Source organism: Trachemys scripta, chromosome 8 (genome assembly GCF_013100865.1).
Source record: "Trachemys scripta elegans isolate TJP31775 chromosome 8, CAS_Tse_1.0, whole genome shotgun sequence".
Taxonomy (NCBI): Eukaryota; Metazoa; Chordata; order Testudines; family Emydidae; genus Trachemys; species Trachemys scripta.
In genome coordinates, this window is record NC_048305.1 from 75,244,211 (window position 1) to 75,259,146 (window position 14,936).

The 14,936-nt window shown below is 38.4% G+C and overlaps 1 protein-coding gene across 1 annotated transcript; it reads right to left on the reverse strand.

Moving 5' to 3' along the window:
* Positions 1–2,440: 2,440 nt before the first annotated feature.
* LOC117882178 (retinol dehydrogenase 8-like) lies at positions 2,441–14,137 on the reverse strand. The gene is made up of 6 exons (XM_034780217.1): positions 13,096–14,137; positions 11,652–11,813; positions 10,160–10,339; positions 8,609–8,702; positions 6,686–6,869; positions 2,441–3,082 (listed from the first exon to the last, which is right to left on the reverse strand). Exons 1-6 carry the CDS (start codon positions 13,190–13,192, stop codon positions 2,849–2,851), a joined length of 951 nt encoding a protein of 316 aa, XP_034636108.1. The 5' UTR covers positions 13,193–14,137; the 3' UTR covers positions 2,441–2,848.
* Positions 14,138–14,936: the final 799 nt, after the last annotated feature.

Consider the following 14,936-nt stretch of genomic DNA (forward strand, 5'->3'; position numbering starts at 1 on the left):
GATTAAATTAGCTTGTGTGCTAGAGGATAGGTAGCATAATGCCTGTTTTTAAAAAAGGCTCCAAAGCTGATCCTGGCAATTACAGGGTGGTAAGTCTACTTCATTACCAGGCAAATTAGTTTAAACTATAATAAAAATTATCAGATATGGTTGGGGAAAAGTCAGCATGGCTGACCTTTTTAAAGGGAAATCATGCTTCACCAACCTATTAGAATTCTTTGAATGAGTCAGCAAGCATGTGGATTATAGTGTACTTGTCAAAAGCTTTCTGAAAGTCCAAGCTCCCTCACTAAAGGTTCTTAAGCAAACTAAGCAGTCATGGGATAAGACAGAAGGTCCTCTCATAAATCAGCAACTGTTAAGTAAGCTAGGAAACAAAAGGGTAGGAATAAATATTTTCACAATGGAGAGGTAAATAGCAGGGTCCCTCAACTATCTATACTCGGACCTGTGCTGTTCAACATACTCATAATTGATCTGGAAAAAAAGGATGACTAGTAAGGTGGCAAAATTTGCAGATGATACAAAAGTTACTCAAGAGAGATTAAAATTGGGAAAAGGCTTGGAAGGGCAATGAGAATGATTAGTGGTGTAGAGCAGCTTCCATTTGGAGAGATTAAAATGACTTGCACTGCTCAGCTAAGGAAAGAGGCAACTAAGAAGGGGGGCTATGATAGAGGTCTAGAAAATCATAAATGGTATGGAGAAAGTAAGTGTTATTTATTCCTTCACCTAAAAGAAGAACTAGGTGTCACCTCATGAAATAGGCAGTAGGTTTAAAACAAAAGGAAGTACTACTTCACACTACCTTGTGGAACTTGTTGCCATGGGATGTTGTGAAGGCCAAAAGCATAACTGGCTTAAAAATAAAATAAAATAAAATAAATAAAGATGTTCATGGAGGGCAGGTCCATCAATGGCTATTAGTCAAGATGGTCAGGGATGCAACCCTAAATCTTCAACTGCCGGAAGCTGTGACTAGACAACAGAGGATGGATCAGTCGACCACCCCATTCTGTTAATTCCCTCTGAAGCATCTGGCACTGGCCACTGTCAGAGATAAGATACTGGGTTAGGAGGACCATTGGTCTGACCCTGTATGGCCATTCTTATGTTTAGTTTTTGACAATGTTTATATAGTTAAAGTTCTTCAAAAAAGCAGGACCTTATGAAAAACAAGTGTTGTTATAGCATGTCTTGATCTTAAATATGTAATTTGTATATTTAAATTCTGTTATGATTAATTGATTCTGTTATGTGGAAACCAAATTTTTCTACCCATTTCAGTAAAGCAACATGAAATTTAAAGGAATACTATTGCATTCAGTTTAAAATTTGACTTAGCTTTAAAATTATTCTGTCTGACAAACATTCTTTGAATTCTAAATATAAAAAAAAGTGCTGTGTTGGTAAGATATTTAAAAAAAAAACCCACTATGTATAACCCAAGCATGTCATATAGCAGTCAGCAAATCCTATTCCCAAGAACACTGCCAACCTTATCAAAGCTACTGGTACATCTATGCATTTACATACATACATACAAACACCCATCCTCCAGACACTCAAATACAGCTGTAAATAAAGTGGAGCTACAAGCAAACATTTTCAAACCTGAAAGCCTAAAGACATTTAGATGTCTAGCCAACTCCTATGAAATTTTCAAATGTGGGTGCCTAAAGCCAGTGTCTTAAATCCACATTTTGACATTTAGATCAGTAGTGGGCAACCTGTGGCCCACGGGTTGCATGCGGGCCACCAGACAGTTTGTTTACATTTGCATGGCTGCCCGCAGCTCCCAGTGGCCGGGGTTCGCCGTTCTCAGCCAATTGGAACTGTGGGAAGTGGTGCAGGCCACAGGGATGTGTTGGCCACCACTACCCACAGCTCCCATTGGCTGGGAACGGCGAACTGCGGCCACTGGGAGCTGCGGGGGCCGTGCAAATGTAAACAAACTGTCTCGTGGCCAGCCAGCGGATTACCCTGATGGGCTGCAGGTTGTCCACCACTGATTTAGATAGTGCTCTGAGTTTCAAAGGTGCTGAACACATGTAACTGGCACTGACTTCAATGGGAGCTGCAGGTGCACAGCACCATTGAAAATCAGATCACTTCTATCCAGATGTCTAAATATGGATTTAGGAGCCTAGCTTTAGGCCCTCAGGTTTGAAAATTTTGATTGTATTAATTTGTGTTCCCTAAGAAACCACAGAAATAATCATAAGCCATTCACCACTATCATAGAAGTTGACTATAATATGAATGTCCATATTTTAGGCATCTTCAATACATTTTAAAACTATAAAAATGCTTGCACTTCTTAGGTTTCTAACAAGTAGTTTATTCTAATCCTTTTAAATAGAAGTATAGAACTATAGAACAAGGTGTTAAGTGATTTAAAAATCACTAGAACATTAGCAAAGCAATTCAATATGTTTTACAATACTAACAAATCAGGTTTTTCTACAAATAAGATATACACAGAGTACTAATCTCAATATCTTTTCTTTTTAATTCTAATAAATGCTGAAGGGACTGTTTGATAATTGGTTTGTTGATGTTCAGAAAAAGTGGTCATAAATTTCTACCAGGAACAACTCTGGAAATAGAATATACAGCCAAGATTACTGACAATAACTGACATAGGTCAAACATTTTACTTTCAAAGCACTGGAAACTTGAAGTTCAAAATAGAAGTTAATCAACATTAATACCTCAATTAAGCTCACTAACCAAACATTTTGAATGTCTTTTTGTAATCAATTATATTGCAAAGCTATTTTTCAAAACAGTATATCAGCAGTGACTAGAACCAGTGATCCAAATGCACACAATAGCATACATATATTCATTGTGAAGGGTTTCCCAAATCAAAGCTTTTTCTGCTTCTCCACCTTAGCAGTTTGATGAAGTTAAGACTTGCACTGAAGATTTTATCATGCTGAAAAACCATTTTGTAGAAGGTATCAATAGGTAAATCTCCATTTGGATCTGCATATTTCAAGGTTGTCATTGGTGTATACAGGGTGTTGGTCTGATGGCGAAAAGGTGGATTTTCTGCAAGAATTATCTTTACTGTATGCTGTTAGAATGAGAAATGGGATCTTTAGAGAACATCATTTATCCAAATAGATGTGCAAGAATCAACAAACAGAATGACTGAGCAAAGATAGCTTTGTAAAATCCTTTAGGAAATCTGATCACATTTTAATCAGGCAGTTAATCCATTAAGATTTTCTTAGGATAATTTAGAAACCTCAAAAAACATGTTTCTCTTTGAGGTTAATCAACATAATTTTATTTTCCAACTTTATCAGAAAATATAGTGGAAGTTTATATTAAACAAAAGGAATATATTTACTATTTAGAACATTTGAATATGAGATCAGTGATGAAATATGTGATTAGAAAACCAGAAATCTGTTTTTTACACCCACCGGGATTTTTCTCTAAAACTTGCTATGTGCAGCAATAAAACAAGGTAGGTAAGATGGTATCTTTTATTAAACCAACTTCTGTTGGTGGAAGGTACAAGCTTTTGAGCTACACAGACATGTATCAGTGACATTTTCAGAGCATCTTTAATACTAATACTGCATCTAGTGCCAACATCAGTCCTATTTCTGAGTACAATCATTTCCTGTCTTGGAAGTAGTGGGCAGGCAGCATGGAGGTGATCAGTATGTTTGCTTGACCCTTTTATTCTTTAAAAAGCGTCATAATGATTAAATTCTGGCCCAAATGTCTCCAGTTTGGTATTATGAAACACAAACTTCAGTGGGGCTCCAAGGGTTAAGCATTTTGGTTTTTCTTTTTTATTCCAAATGTGTATTGAGGGAACTTCAGCACAGAGTGGTTTCTTGACTAAAGCTAAAAACTACTATGTAAACTACCAAAAAAGGCTCTAATACTAATTCCCAATTTGGTGCAAAAAAGTAAAAAAAAAAAAAAAAAAAAAAATAAAATAAAAAAAATTGCTAGCTGGCTCCAATCTACTGCAGCACTGAACTTGGGTCTCCTACCGTTATTCCTTTCCATCTCTTTGATAGCTTTGTATAGGGTTCTATATGTAAGGGGTTTGTGACTCCAATGATCACTGCTGGTTAGCAGTTCTGTGCTCATGCCCAAAGGCTTGTGTGTCTGTGTTCTTTAAACCTATACATAGTGTTGTATGATATGCAATGCATGCTGAACAAATGACAAGTTCATGTCTCAAAGACCTTAAGAGTCTAAAAACAAAAGAAAAGTAGAGTAAGCAAGTAGTGAGTAAAGCAGGAGCATCTCATGGAGCAGGTTTTCAGGATATTTTTGAGGGTCAAGGAGAAACTTCTCAAACATTAGTTGAGAATGTATGGAGGTGGTAAGAAAGAGAACATGAAATTAGATGTAGGCAAAGGAGAGAAAGGAGGTGTTCAGATAAGCATGGGTGAAGCAGAGAAAGTGCAGGGTGAGACCCAGAGAGCAGCGTTATCTTGGGCTCTTGTTTGGGTTTTCCCCATCCCATCTCTCTCTCTCTCTCTCTCTCTCTCACACATGCACCCACCCCTCTGACCCAAGTTTGGTTGTGCTTTGCACCCAAGCTACCTGGCTCATCTGGAGCTATACACTAAAGCCAGAGTGGTACTTTCACTCAGGCTGGTAAACTGCCCACTTTGCAGTGAGGGGACACACTGAACCCCTCAAGTGCTGATAAATATCCAGTGCTTTCCCACAATTCCCTGTGTGTGACCAAAAGGACAGACAAGTTTTCCCACAATTCAGACTGGCTTAGTGTACTGCAGTGCTAAGAACCATGGGATATAATCCCAGAAGTTTTAGCATCTCAAGTGGGTGAGTACAACGCTAACTCAACTCAAGAGTGGCTTTGCAGCATGGCCATTCACACCCAAGCTAGGCAAACTTGCATGTTGATCCACTGGGTAAATTCTGCAATGAAGACATTATGCAGGTTGAAGTGAGGGCAGGAGTCTGATTCCGAGTTAGAAGCTCTTGCTTAGAAGAACTGTTTGTTCAAACTACAAGTGTTTGTCTAGGAAGCTGAAGACAGAGATATATTTTCAACTTGGCAGGCAAAGAGCGAGTTACCTCAATTTCAATTGGAGTACCACACACATCCTTGTATGACACTCAATGCCTGTACTTTGACCCATCAACCTTTTACCCCCAATCAGGGATATTGCAGATTATGTATTCCTTATGCCACCTGATCTTAAACCAAGCTTTGCACCCTTGATAATCTGTACATTATTCCCTGATAACCAGAAACTTCTATGCTCAAACTCTGTTCAATATTTTTTTTTTAACATCTTAATAAAAATTTTAAGTTTGTAAAGTTCTAGCTGCACTCACTTATCTGGAAGAATTAATTGCATGCATCTAAGTTTTCCAACTGTATATTGATGTAAATAAAAGCTACTAAAGTGCTTTATCATTCAGAAAGTGATTAAATGTGGAATTATTAAAAATAAAATATTAAATACAGAACAAGTCTGAATTCACAGATATGGTATCAAATGTGTGAATCAGGATGTTTCATATTTACCAGTTTACAAACAACATTAAATTCAGGAACCTGAATTTAAATCAAATACAAATTAAAAAAATATATTGTGTGGGATTTTCAAAAGTGCTCAGTGTTGGCCTAACTTTGCTCCCATTGAAGTCAGCAGTAAAGCTCTCATTAACTTCAGTGGGAGCAGTGCTATGTCAATGCTGAGGGTGTTAAGAATCACACCCTATAGGTCTAAGGTAAGACACAAACAAAATCACTGGGACTCCATGGAGGTTTCCAGATCCCGCACAGGCTGATCCTTATGCCAAGGCAGAGTCTTATTGAAGTGAATATGGCTGTGTAAATGCATACAAATCTGTGTGCACAAAACCAGTTGCAGGATCAGGGCCTTAGCTAGTATTTCGTATATTGGACTGTGTGTCTGACCTTCACTAATGCTGCTCGTAAACATTTAGAATCCATTTCTGCTCTTAGATTCCAAGATGCCCTCAATCACACACTGTCATTTTTAACTTAGGGTTGATCTGAAGGCTGCAAACTTTCCTGTATTTCCACCTCTCCACAGTGATTCAGGCCTTTGTAACCTCAAGCATTCATTTACCCTAGAGTACTACTCTGGCCTACTTTTGAAGAGCATGTCAGCTGGCACAATGCAACAGCTTAAATTTGAGATGTAAGTCTACAAGACTGATGTTCCGTACTCTAGGTTGTCTACCTATTTGCTTCTAGAAGCAGTTCATGGTGTTGGTTGTGATCTGTAAACCCTCAAATATCAGAGATTGCCTCCAGCTATGTTCTGCTGTGACCTGCTGGTGCATTTCTGTTGTTGGTTCCTGGGATAGTCTGCTGGACTTCACATGGGTGTAGGGGTTTGCACTAGTGGAATCTGAGCAAGAGAGGGGCCATAAACAATGGTAGTAACCCATCTAGATTTCTGGTGACCATGCACATTAGTGTCATTCTGACTTCACTGGATAGTTAGATCACATTGCAACTATCCACTCAATGGTATTACAGATTAAAAGTCACAGTTGCCTTTTAAAACTGGGAGAACTTCATGTTCTTTCTAAATTCCAGATCCAGTAATTTCTTGAGGTTGTGCTTAATGAAGTTTAGTGGGTCGACAACCAAACAGATCATTCTAAGACTGCACAAAATAATTTGACTAATTACCTCTGCTATGTCCTCTGCACTCTGTCCCAGGCTTTGGAAAATCTGTTTGTAATTTTTAAGGTAAATATTAGTAAACATGTCAGCAGTTTCTTCATCGGCAGCCGAAAGATCCATTTTCATTCCATCTTCAAACACCTTTTTTTCAAATTCTGTGATCACTGGGCCTGGCTCAATCAGACTTAGCCTGTTACAAGAACAATAACATTGGTGATCTGTCCTCCTATATGGGAAATGTGTAACGCTATCCTTTATATAGGTAGTGAGTGTCTGCAAATAAATAAGCACTTATTAAAGAATTTACTATTTAAAAAATGTTAAGGGGGAGATCCATACCACAGCTCTTGCCCTGAGCATCTCAGACAGGCACTGGGGGTTTCCGTGGGAGAAGAACACTGGCTGCACTGCTGAGGAGCAATGGAATTATCAGTCTATGACAAGTGGAAGCAGGAGACAAAGCCCTCTCAGCTGCTGGCTTACAGCTGTGGATCTCTGCAACAAGACTTAAATTATCATAAACCTCACCGCCTTCTGGACGAAGTGCTAGATGGATCTCCTTGCTATCTCTCCTACATAGTAATAATAGTAGAAGTATTTAAAAGAAAGAGAGAGCGATCTCTTTGGTTACCTCTTGGTTGTATAGAATTCTGGAAGGCACTCTTATTCTGTGGTACCCACAAAGTACAGTATAAATGCTTAGGCAGAAAGTCCAGCTTCCCAGACTTATGCTGCTGTTGAGCTCGGTGGACCTACTGAGGAGCAGGATTTGCCCAGAAGTGCATAATAGTAAAGCTTAGAAATACTTAAGGTCCCTGCACCAGTTCCTTCTCCAGCTCCACTCTCAAGTTTTAAGTATGCCAAGTCCTTCCTGTTTACAACCGTAGTTATCTATTGAACAAGGTTTTTGTATAGCAGATTTCTGGCCAGTTCTGTGGCTGGGTTAGACTGTTAATGAATATCTGTATTTTGCCCCTTATTCCTAAGGGCTATACCACGCTACTGATTTTTAAGCAGAACTTCAAATTAAAACTTCTGCACAGTGCTGCCCCTGCTTACGTTATCACTGGACACTAGCCAATTTCACATTTCTCCATGCAACCTTTTTCTTCTTCCTTCTTCCATGCTGCCTCCTAGGCCTCGAATGCCCTCTAACCCTCTATGCCACAAACATTTCTTATCTCCTTTAAACCCCTTCTCAGAGCCCATCTATTTACACATACAGTAATTCTCTAATACATTCTCATTAAAAACTAATAAAATTAAATTGTAAGTAATGATATACAAAAGTTATGAACTACCATGTAAACTACCTCACAATCTTATTTTGTGCATCCCTCCTGCTCACGCTCTATTCACTTAGACTGTAGGCATCTCCTCTTTCTGTCTTGCTTTGCTTGATTTCCATTGCAAGTCCCATGTTTTTATTCACTATTGAAAGTGCTACATACCACTATGTTGTTATATAAATGTCTCCAATAATCATTATAATGAAAGTCATTATTGATCATTTTCCCTAATGTATCTGGGTACTACAGATTAGAGAACACATTCTCTTTGAGGTACACATATTACATGACCACAGCCCCACAGTACTGTAGATGAGAGTCCAGATTTCCAGGGATGTATATGAAAGCTATACATATTTTTTCAAAAGCTAAACTTACTCCTAATCTGAATGCTGTAGGTCATGTTTATTTTGTCATTTAAACATTTGTAGTACTTTGGTGGGGAGGGCAAGGGAACTTCTATAAGAAGGTTTCAGTGGCTTCTTGTGAATGTATAGCTTCAATTCAAGAGGAAAAATTCTTCATCCTCTTTCTCTGGCACTGTAGCCTGCAATATAATGGCTGTACTACTACTACTAGCTCAAGATATATTTTAAAGTACAGTCTGATATGTAGCCCACACCTTTGGGTCAACACTTACTGAAGTTTAAACTTGAGTGCTTGTATGGCTAAACTTTCACAGAATCCTTCCACAGCAAATTTAGATGCAGCATAAACATCATTGAACAAAATACCTGAAGGCAAAAACAAAATTGTTACAGATCATGTTAAGAGTTTTTGAGTGGCTTATGTTTCCTAAAAAAATGTATAAGCTGTTTGTGGTTATGAGAGCATGAAAAAAAATCATCACGATTTATGTTGGGCTAATTCAAGTTATGAAGATGTTAAAAACACTCCTACTAAATGCACTAGGGTGACCAACCCTTTTTTTTGGGGGGGGGGGGGGGAAATACCTGCTGAGCAGTGATTGTCTCCTTTGCACCCTGGCTATTATGATCCCTAGGTGCCATTGGCAACTGGCGCAGGTTAGAGCAGCCTTCGAGCTGTTCCTTGGCCATAGCTGAGACTCTCGCACATGGTATTTATGTTAGATATTTTGTGGTCTAATACAGCAATCTATATGTGTAATACAATCTATCATTTGGCATGGCAGCTGTGTTGCAATGCATCTAAGAGATATAAGATTTAAAAGATTTGGTTTTAAACTTCTTGATGACTTGGAGGAGGCAATATACAACCCTCTAAGACGGATGGTGAGCATCATGTTGCTCATTAGCAACTCTTAGTAGCCAAGGTCTTGACACTACAACTGCCCACTCACATGAATAATCCATAGGTGAGAGGCCCAGTAAAGTTATTGAGACTACATATACAAGTAAGATTATGTAGGGTGGAGCACCAAATTAAAAGCAACATTATCTGGCTCTAAAGTGAGGTTCATTTGATGGCTCCCCCTTGGGGGTTAGTGGCAACACCAGGATACCTAGTAAGAGGGAAAGCCTTTCAGAAAGGAAATACTGATTTGACTGTCTGGGATATGGAGGACTTGGAGGACTCCAATAGAAGTGGGAAAGGACCCACTGATCAAACAGTCAGAGAGTATTTCAGTGTGAAACTGTTGATTCCATCTTCTTGTTCTGTTTTTTTTTTTGGGGGGGGGGGGGGCAGAGAGCGAGCAGTGTTGGAAGACCAACTTTGTATATACTGCTTGGAATACTTTCCTGTGTCAAATATGTGAATTACTAACAGACTGCATATGTACTAAATCTTTTTAAGGTAGAGCTTTTTATAAAGCTAGTTTCACAAAATATCTGTGCATAAAAAAGTGTATTAAAATGTGTTGGTCTTTCCTCCATAGTCCCTTCAAGCAAGACACAGAGACAAGTTTCCTATGAACTTACTTTGTGAAAAGAGCAAAATGCTACTTTTCAGAAAACTCAAACATAGTTGTTATGGTCCTAAATCTGTCAGCCTTACTCACAAGCAGTAGTACTTTACTCTGCAAGTTGTCCCATTAAAATTAATGAGAGTACGGACATAATGTATTACTCAGCGTGAATAAGAATGTAGAACTGAAGCCCATGTTTGTAAACTGGAAACAATAGCTTAATATACTAGATTGCTTACATTTTTCACTTCAGAAAAATGCGAGCTTCAAATTATGAATAATTAGTACATAATAATACTTTGCCTTGTATTCCCATGACACTACTTATTATAACTATATGTCCACTCTTCCTCTTCTTCATATCAGGTAAAATCTCCTTCAAGAGTCGAACCAATCCGAAGAAGTTTGTATCCATCACAGTTCTCATCTCATCTATGGTCTGGCATTCAATAGGTCCAATGAGCCCCATACCAGCATTGCTAACTGTACAGATGCAAAACACAGTAGTGAGTAGTAACTGCAATAAACATTAACTTGGCACTTTCACTGGAAAACACATGGTGGTAAAAATGAGTGACTGGAATAAGGGATTAAAACACACAAGAGCAGTTAGTTATTCAGCTTCTTACTGAAACCTTGAGATTACATTTGACATGGAATGTCTTTGCTTTTATTCTTAATACATTTTAAAATATCTGCTATTCTGAAGTTTTTCTTGTTTATTTCTGATTTATGCCTTACCCTTTCCTGATTTAAAGAAAAAAAGGAAGGGGAAAAATGAGCAAAAACTTCTCTATATTTGCTTATTCAGTATTAAGAATTAGGGGCCCAATCAAGTCAAACGGAGTCTCAGTTTACTTCACTGGGTATTGGATCAGGCCTTAGTATGTTTGTTTGATATTTTTGGTCTACTTTGTGTTTAGCACTTCATAATGTCATTTCTTTTTTTTTTTTTTTTTTAAATGAACTGGCATCGGTTGAGAACTTTGCCACTATGTGGTGGTCAAGAGAAGAGTCCATTTGAGCGCTTGTGGTTTCAGAAATGCAGAATGGTCATGCCATAATATGAGCACTCCGTAGTAAGAAGTAGAATATCAAATTGGAGCATAGTGCAATTTGCAGAAAATCATGTTAATTTGCACCTTGCTGTTCTGCTGCTCCCCCATCATCTCCCCCAAAAAGGCAGGCTCTACTTCCTCTTAGCCAAGATTTAAAAGCTGAGGGTGTAGTTAGTTGCCTTATTATGTTATATTTATTTTTACAAAATATATTACAGATAATTTACTAGTAAAGTATCAAATAAAATGAAACTATAACTTATTAGAAATTAACCATGTGCATTTGATGATGCATTAGTCTCTCAATTATTTATTCACTTACTTGCTAATTCACAAAGGATCATCCTATTGTTAGTGTAAATAATTAGGGGTCTACTATGTTCAGAGGGTAGAGGTGGTCTTAGGTCTCAAGTGCAGGATGGAGAGTCAGGAGATCCAAGTTCTGTTCTCAACCTTGCCACAGACATATTGTGTGATTTTGTAGAAGTCATTTGATCTCTTTGTGCCTGAATTCAATTAATTAGTATTTGTAAAATGGCTTGAGAACCTTGAATGGAAGACTTTATACTGTACAAGTGTACAGTATTATTGGTTTTATTCATATATTTATTACTTAAATCCATAAACATTTCTAGAAAGAATATTACTGAAACATCTCTGAAATATTTAAAAGGATCCTTAAATTAAATCTTGTATCCTGACTTTTCGTCCATCTTTCATTTGTGTTCATTACTTGCCTAGGATATCAATCCTTCTGTCAGGGATGCTACTGACGCATGTTTTAATAGACTCTTCACTGCAGACATCCAGTTGTTTAATTTCCAGGGTTTTACCCAAGGTTCTGCCTGCAGCTTCTGCAAGTTTGTCCTTCCTGGTCAGATTCCTCATGGTAGCATACACTGTAAAAAATCATAAATAAGTAACCAGAAATGTAACTGCAGAGAAAGCTTTTCCTTTGAGAATGACAGCAGACACAAGTTACAGTGCATACAACCTTTAAGTCCATATTTTAGTGCTTAGATATTTTGGTGATAGGGCCTTGATAACCTAAAACAGAGAGTATGCATTTAATTTTTTTTTATAGTGCTTCTAATTTTCTTAAATCAGATTTTGGGAAAGAGCAAATGGAGAAATAAACCATTTATACAGCCATGTTTATAGCTATGTGTTTTTATTTCTATATCAATTAGGGAAGATACGGTAGAAAAACTAAGCCCAAGATTTTCAATAACGGGTGCCAAAGTTAGGCTCCTAAGTCCACATTTAGGCACCTAAATAATGAGTTAGAAGCCTATCTTTAGGCACCCATTTTTGAAAATCACAGCCAGTGTGTTTAGAAAAGCAGCCAGCATTTTACATGGAAGTGAAACAAATGATTCCTCAGACTGCAAAATTGTTGGATTTTGCAAGATATTTATCAACGTATAGATCAGCTTTAATATTACCGTGGCCTAATTACGCTAACTTCCATAAATCCATACAATCATTCCCTGGTGAGTAAGACACTTGCTGAGAGTAAACCTGATCTGAATTGCTAAATTCATTGAGTCAGCTACACACAATTGCAGCAAATATTTCCATTTTGTAAGGCAGACAGTGGAACCAAGTTTTCCTTCTCCTCCCTCATGGGAGTAAATGCAAGGAAGAAATACTGAATCCTGCCTCTCAGAAACAAATTGCTAATTTAATTAAGGGCTCCCAGACACAATGTTTTTTCTCCTAAAATTAGCAATTGCATTTACACCAACAAGACTTTGCTAAGTGCCAAGTAAAGCTAGCTGCAGCTGTGAGGACTAACCTGTAAAACGCTATGTTTATTTAGCGTGCTGCAGATGCATCATTGTTTCTTTAATTTAAAAAGTTTCCCTTTTTATACTACTGCCACATTTATGTTAATTTCAGATAAACATTTCATTTCAGTACAGTCACAGAATCACCATCTGTTCATAGAAATTAGTACATTTGATTGCATAATATCTTGCTGTCAGGAAAGGGAGAATTAATAAGAATGGAGGAGAAGAGAAGCTGAACAGAATTCAGGTACAGACTGATGAAAATCTATCCATCAGATGGTGAGACACCCAGCACTTAGTACAGTCCACTCTGTCACACCCTAAAATGAAAGTGACTAACAACATGGAAGATGCAGTACTGTGATATATTTAATTTCAGAAATATTACCTTTAAATCTTTTCTGTTCATCTCTGGCCATTTTTACAGCCAAGGCCAGTCCGATTCCTGAGGAGCAACCTGTGATGAGTACAGTTTTCTGAGCCATTATTTTCAGCTGGATGGCAGCAGATATAGTGGGAAGTCTTGCCACTCTGATGAACAATCACCTAAATATCATGGCTACAGCTGAGTATTACTGGCCCTTTATGCTTTATCTACAGCTTCACTGAGCCAACAAAATGCACACCTGGACACTGTATAATTAGGGGGATAATCTCCAACTGGACACTAATAAATAGCAGATGCTTCTGCATGGATACATAATCTGGATCAGAGGCTACTCTATGTACAGGAGAACTAGGCAGCTGCCAAGGACAGTAGATTTGGCATGGCCACCCCTCTGTCAGGATGCAGGGGCAACTGGGCCAAATTTGAGTGGCACAGGGGACAGCACACTGACATTTTGCTTAGGGTGGAAGATTGTCTTGAACAGCCTCTGATATGGCTCATCAATGTACAGTATATCAACAGAAATATTACTTCCATTTTAAAATCTTGCAAAACATTTGTGCCAAAAAGTTTTAAATAGTTGAATAATTAGGCCAGGCACATCAGGGGAGGGAGGAGTCACCATCTCCCTCCTGTCATACTCTGCTGCCTCTATCACAGCCCCCATGGGAGAGTACCAATCATGCACAAGAGAGTGATGATTAGTGATCCATGCCGTCACAGATAAACTATCCACCCGTACTCTGCCCTCCACATTAGGGTACAAAGGGTGCACATGGAGCATAGCTCCCTGCTGTTCAGGCCTCCTGTGCCAGGGTACTGGCTGCCTCCCTGTTCGTTTTTGTAACAGAACAACACTTATCCAAATTATAATCAGATCTCTCCACAGCCACAGTGGTGGGGTCAGATTTTGTCCCTCAAAGAGGCACACAAGGATTTAACCGCACAGTGCCAATTGACTACATATTATTGAACGTTTGCAACTAAAAGTCCTAATACAGGGGTTCTCAAACTGGGGGTTGGGACCCCTCAGGGGGTCACAAGGTTATTACATGGGGGGGTCACGAGCTATCAGCCTCTACCCCAAACCCTGCTTTGCATCCAGCATTTATAATGGTGTTAAATATATAAAAAAGTGTTTTTAATTTATAAGGGGGGGGGTCGCTCTCAGAGTCTTGCTATGTGAAAGGGGTCACCAGTACAAAAGTTTGAGAACTATTGTCCTAATAGAACATCTGGAAAAAGTGAAATGGAAAAAGGAGTGTGGCTTTGAAGAGAGAGACAGAAAGATGACTGAACGCTCTTCAGAGTTTCCCCAATGTTCCACTTGCCTCCGCTCCCATCCAAAACGTTTTATTGTTTTTCCCTATTTTTGCAGCTTTCCCTTGTTATTTGCAGTTTGCCTCCTTTCCCCATTAGAGTCTCCAATGCTTTTACCTTTCCTTTTTAATAAATTTTTATATTACTATTAATTTATAACAAAACAGGATACTCATATGGAGAAAATCTTAATTTAGTCACATATAGTCATAAATTTTAGTCTTTCACTAAAATATAAAGATTACTCACCTATAACCAGAGTTGTTTGAGATGGACTCTATTCACGCTGATGGGATGTGCCGACTGCATGCAGCTTAGTGGAACTTAAGCAATGATTGTTGGAACACTCCTCTGCCCCCTTTCTTACTCCCATCAATGTTTGCAAACATCCTGAGTGCAAAGTTATGAAAAGGGGCATAGAACTCCAACCACCTCAGTTCCTTCCACCACTCCGTCAGGTTCCATTTAGAAATTAGGACTCCAAGGAAGAGGGTAAGGTGGGTAGGGAAAGTGAATACGCA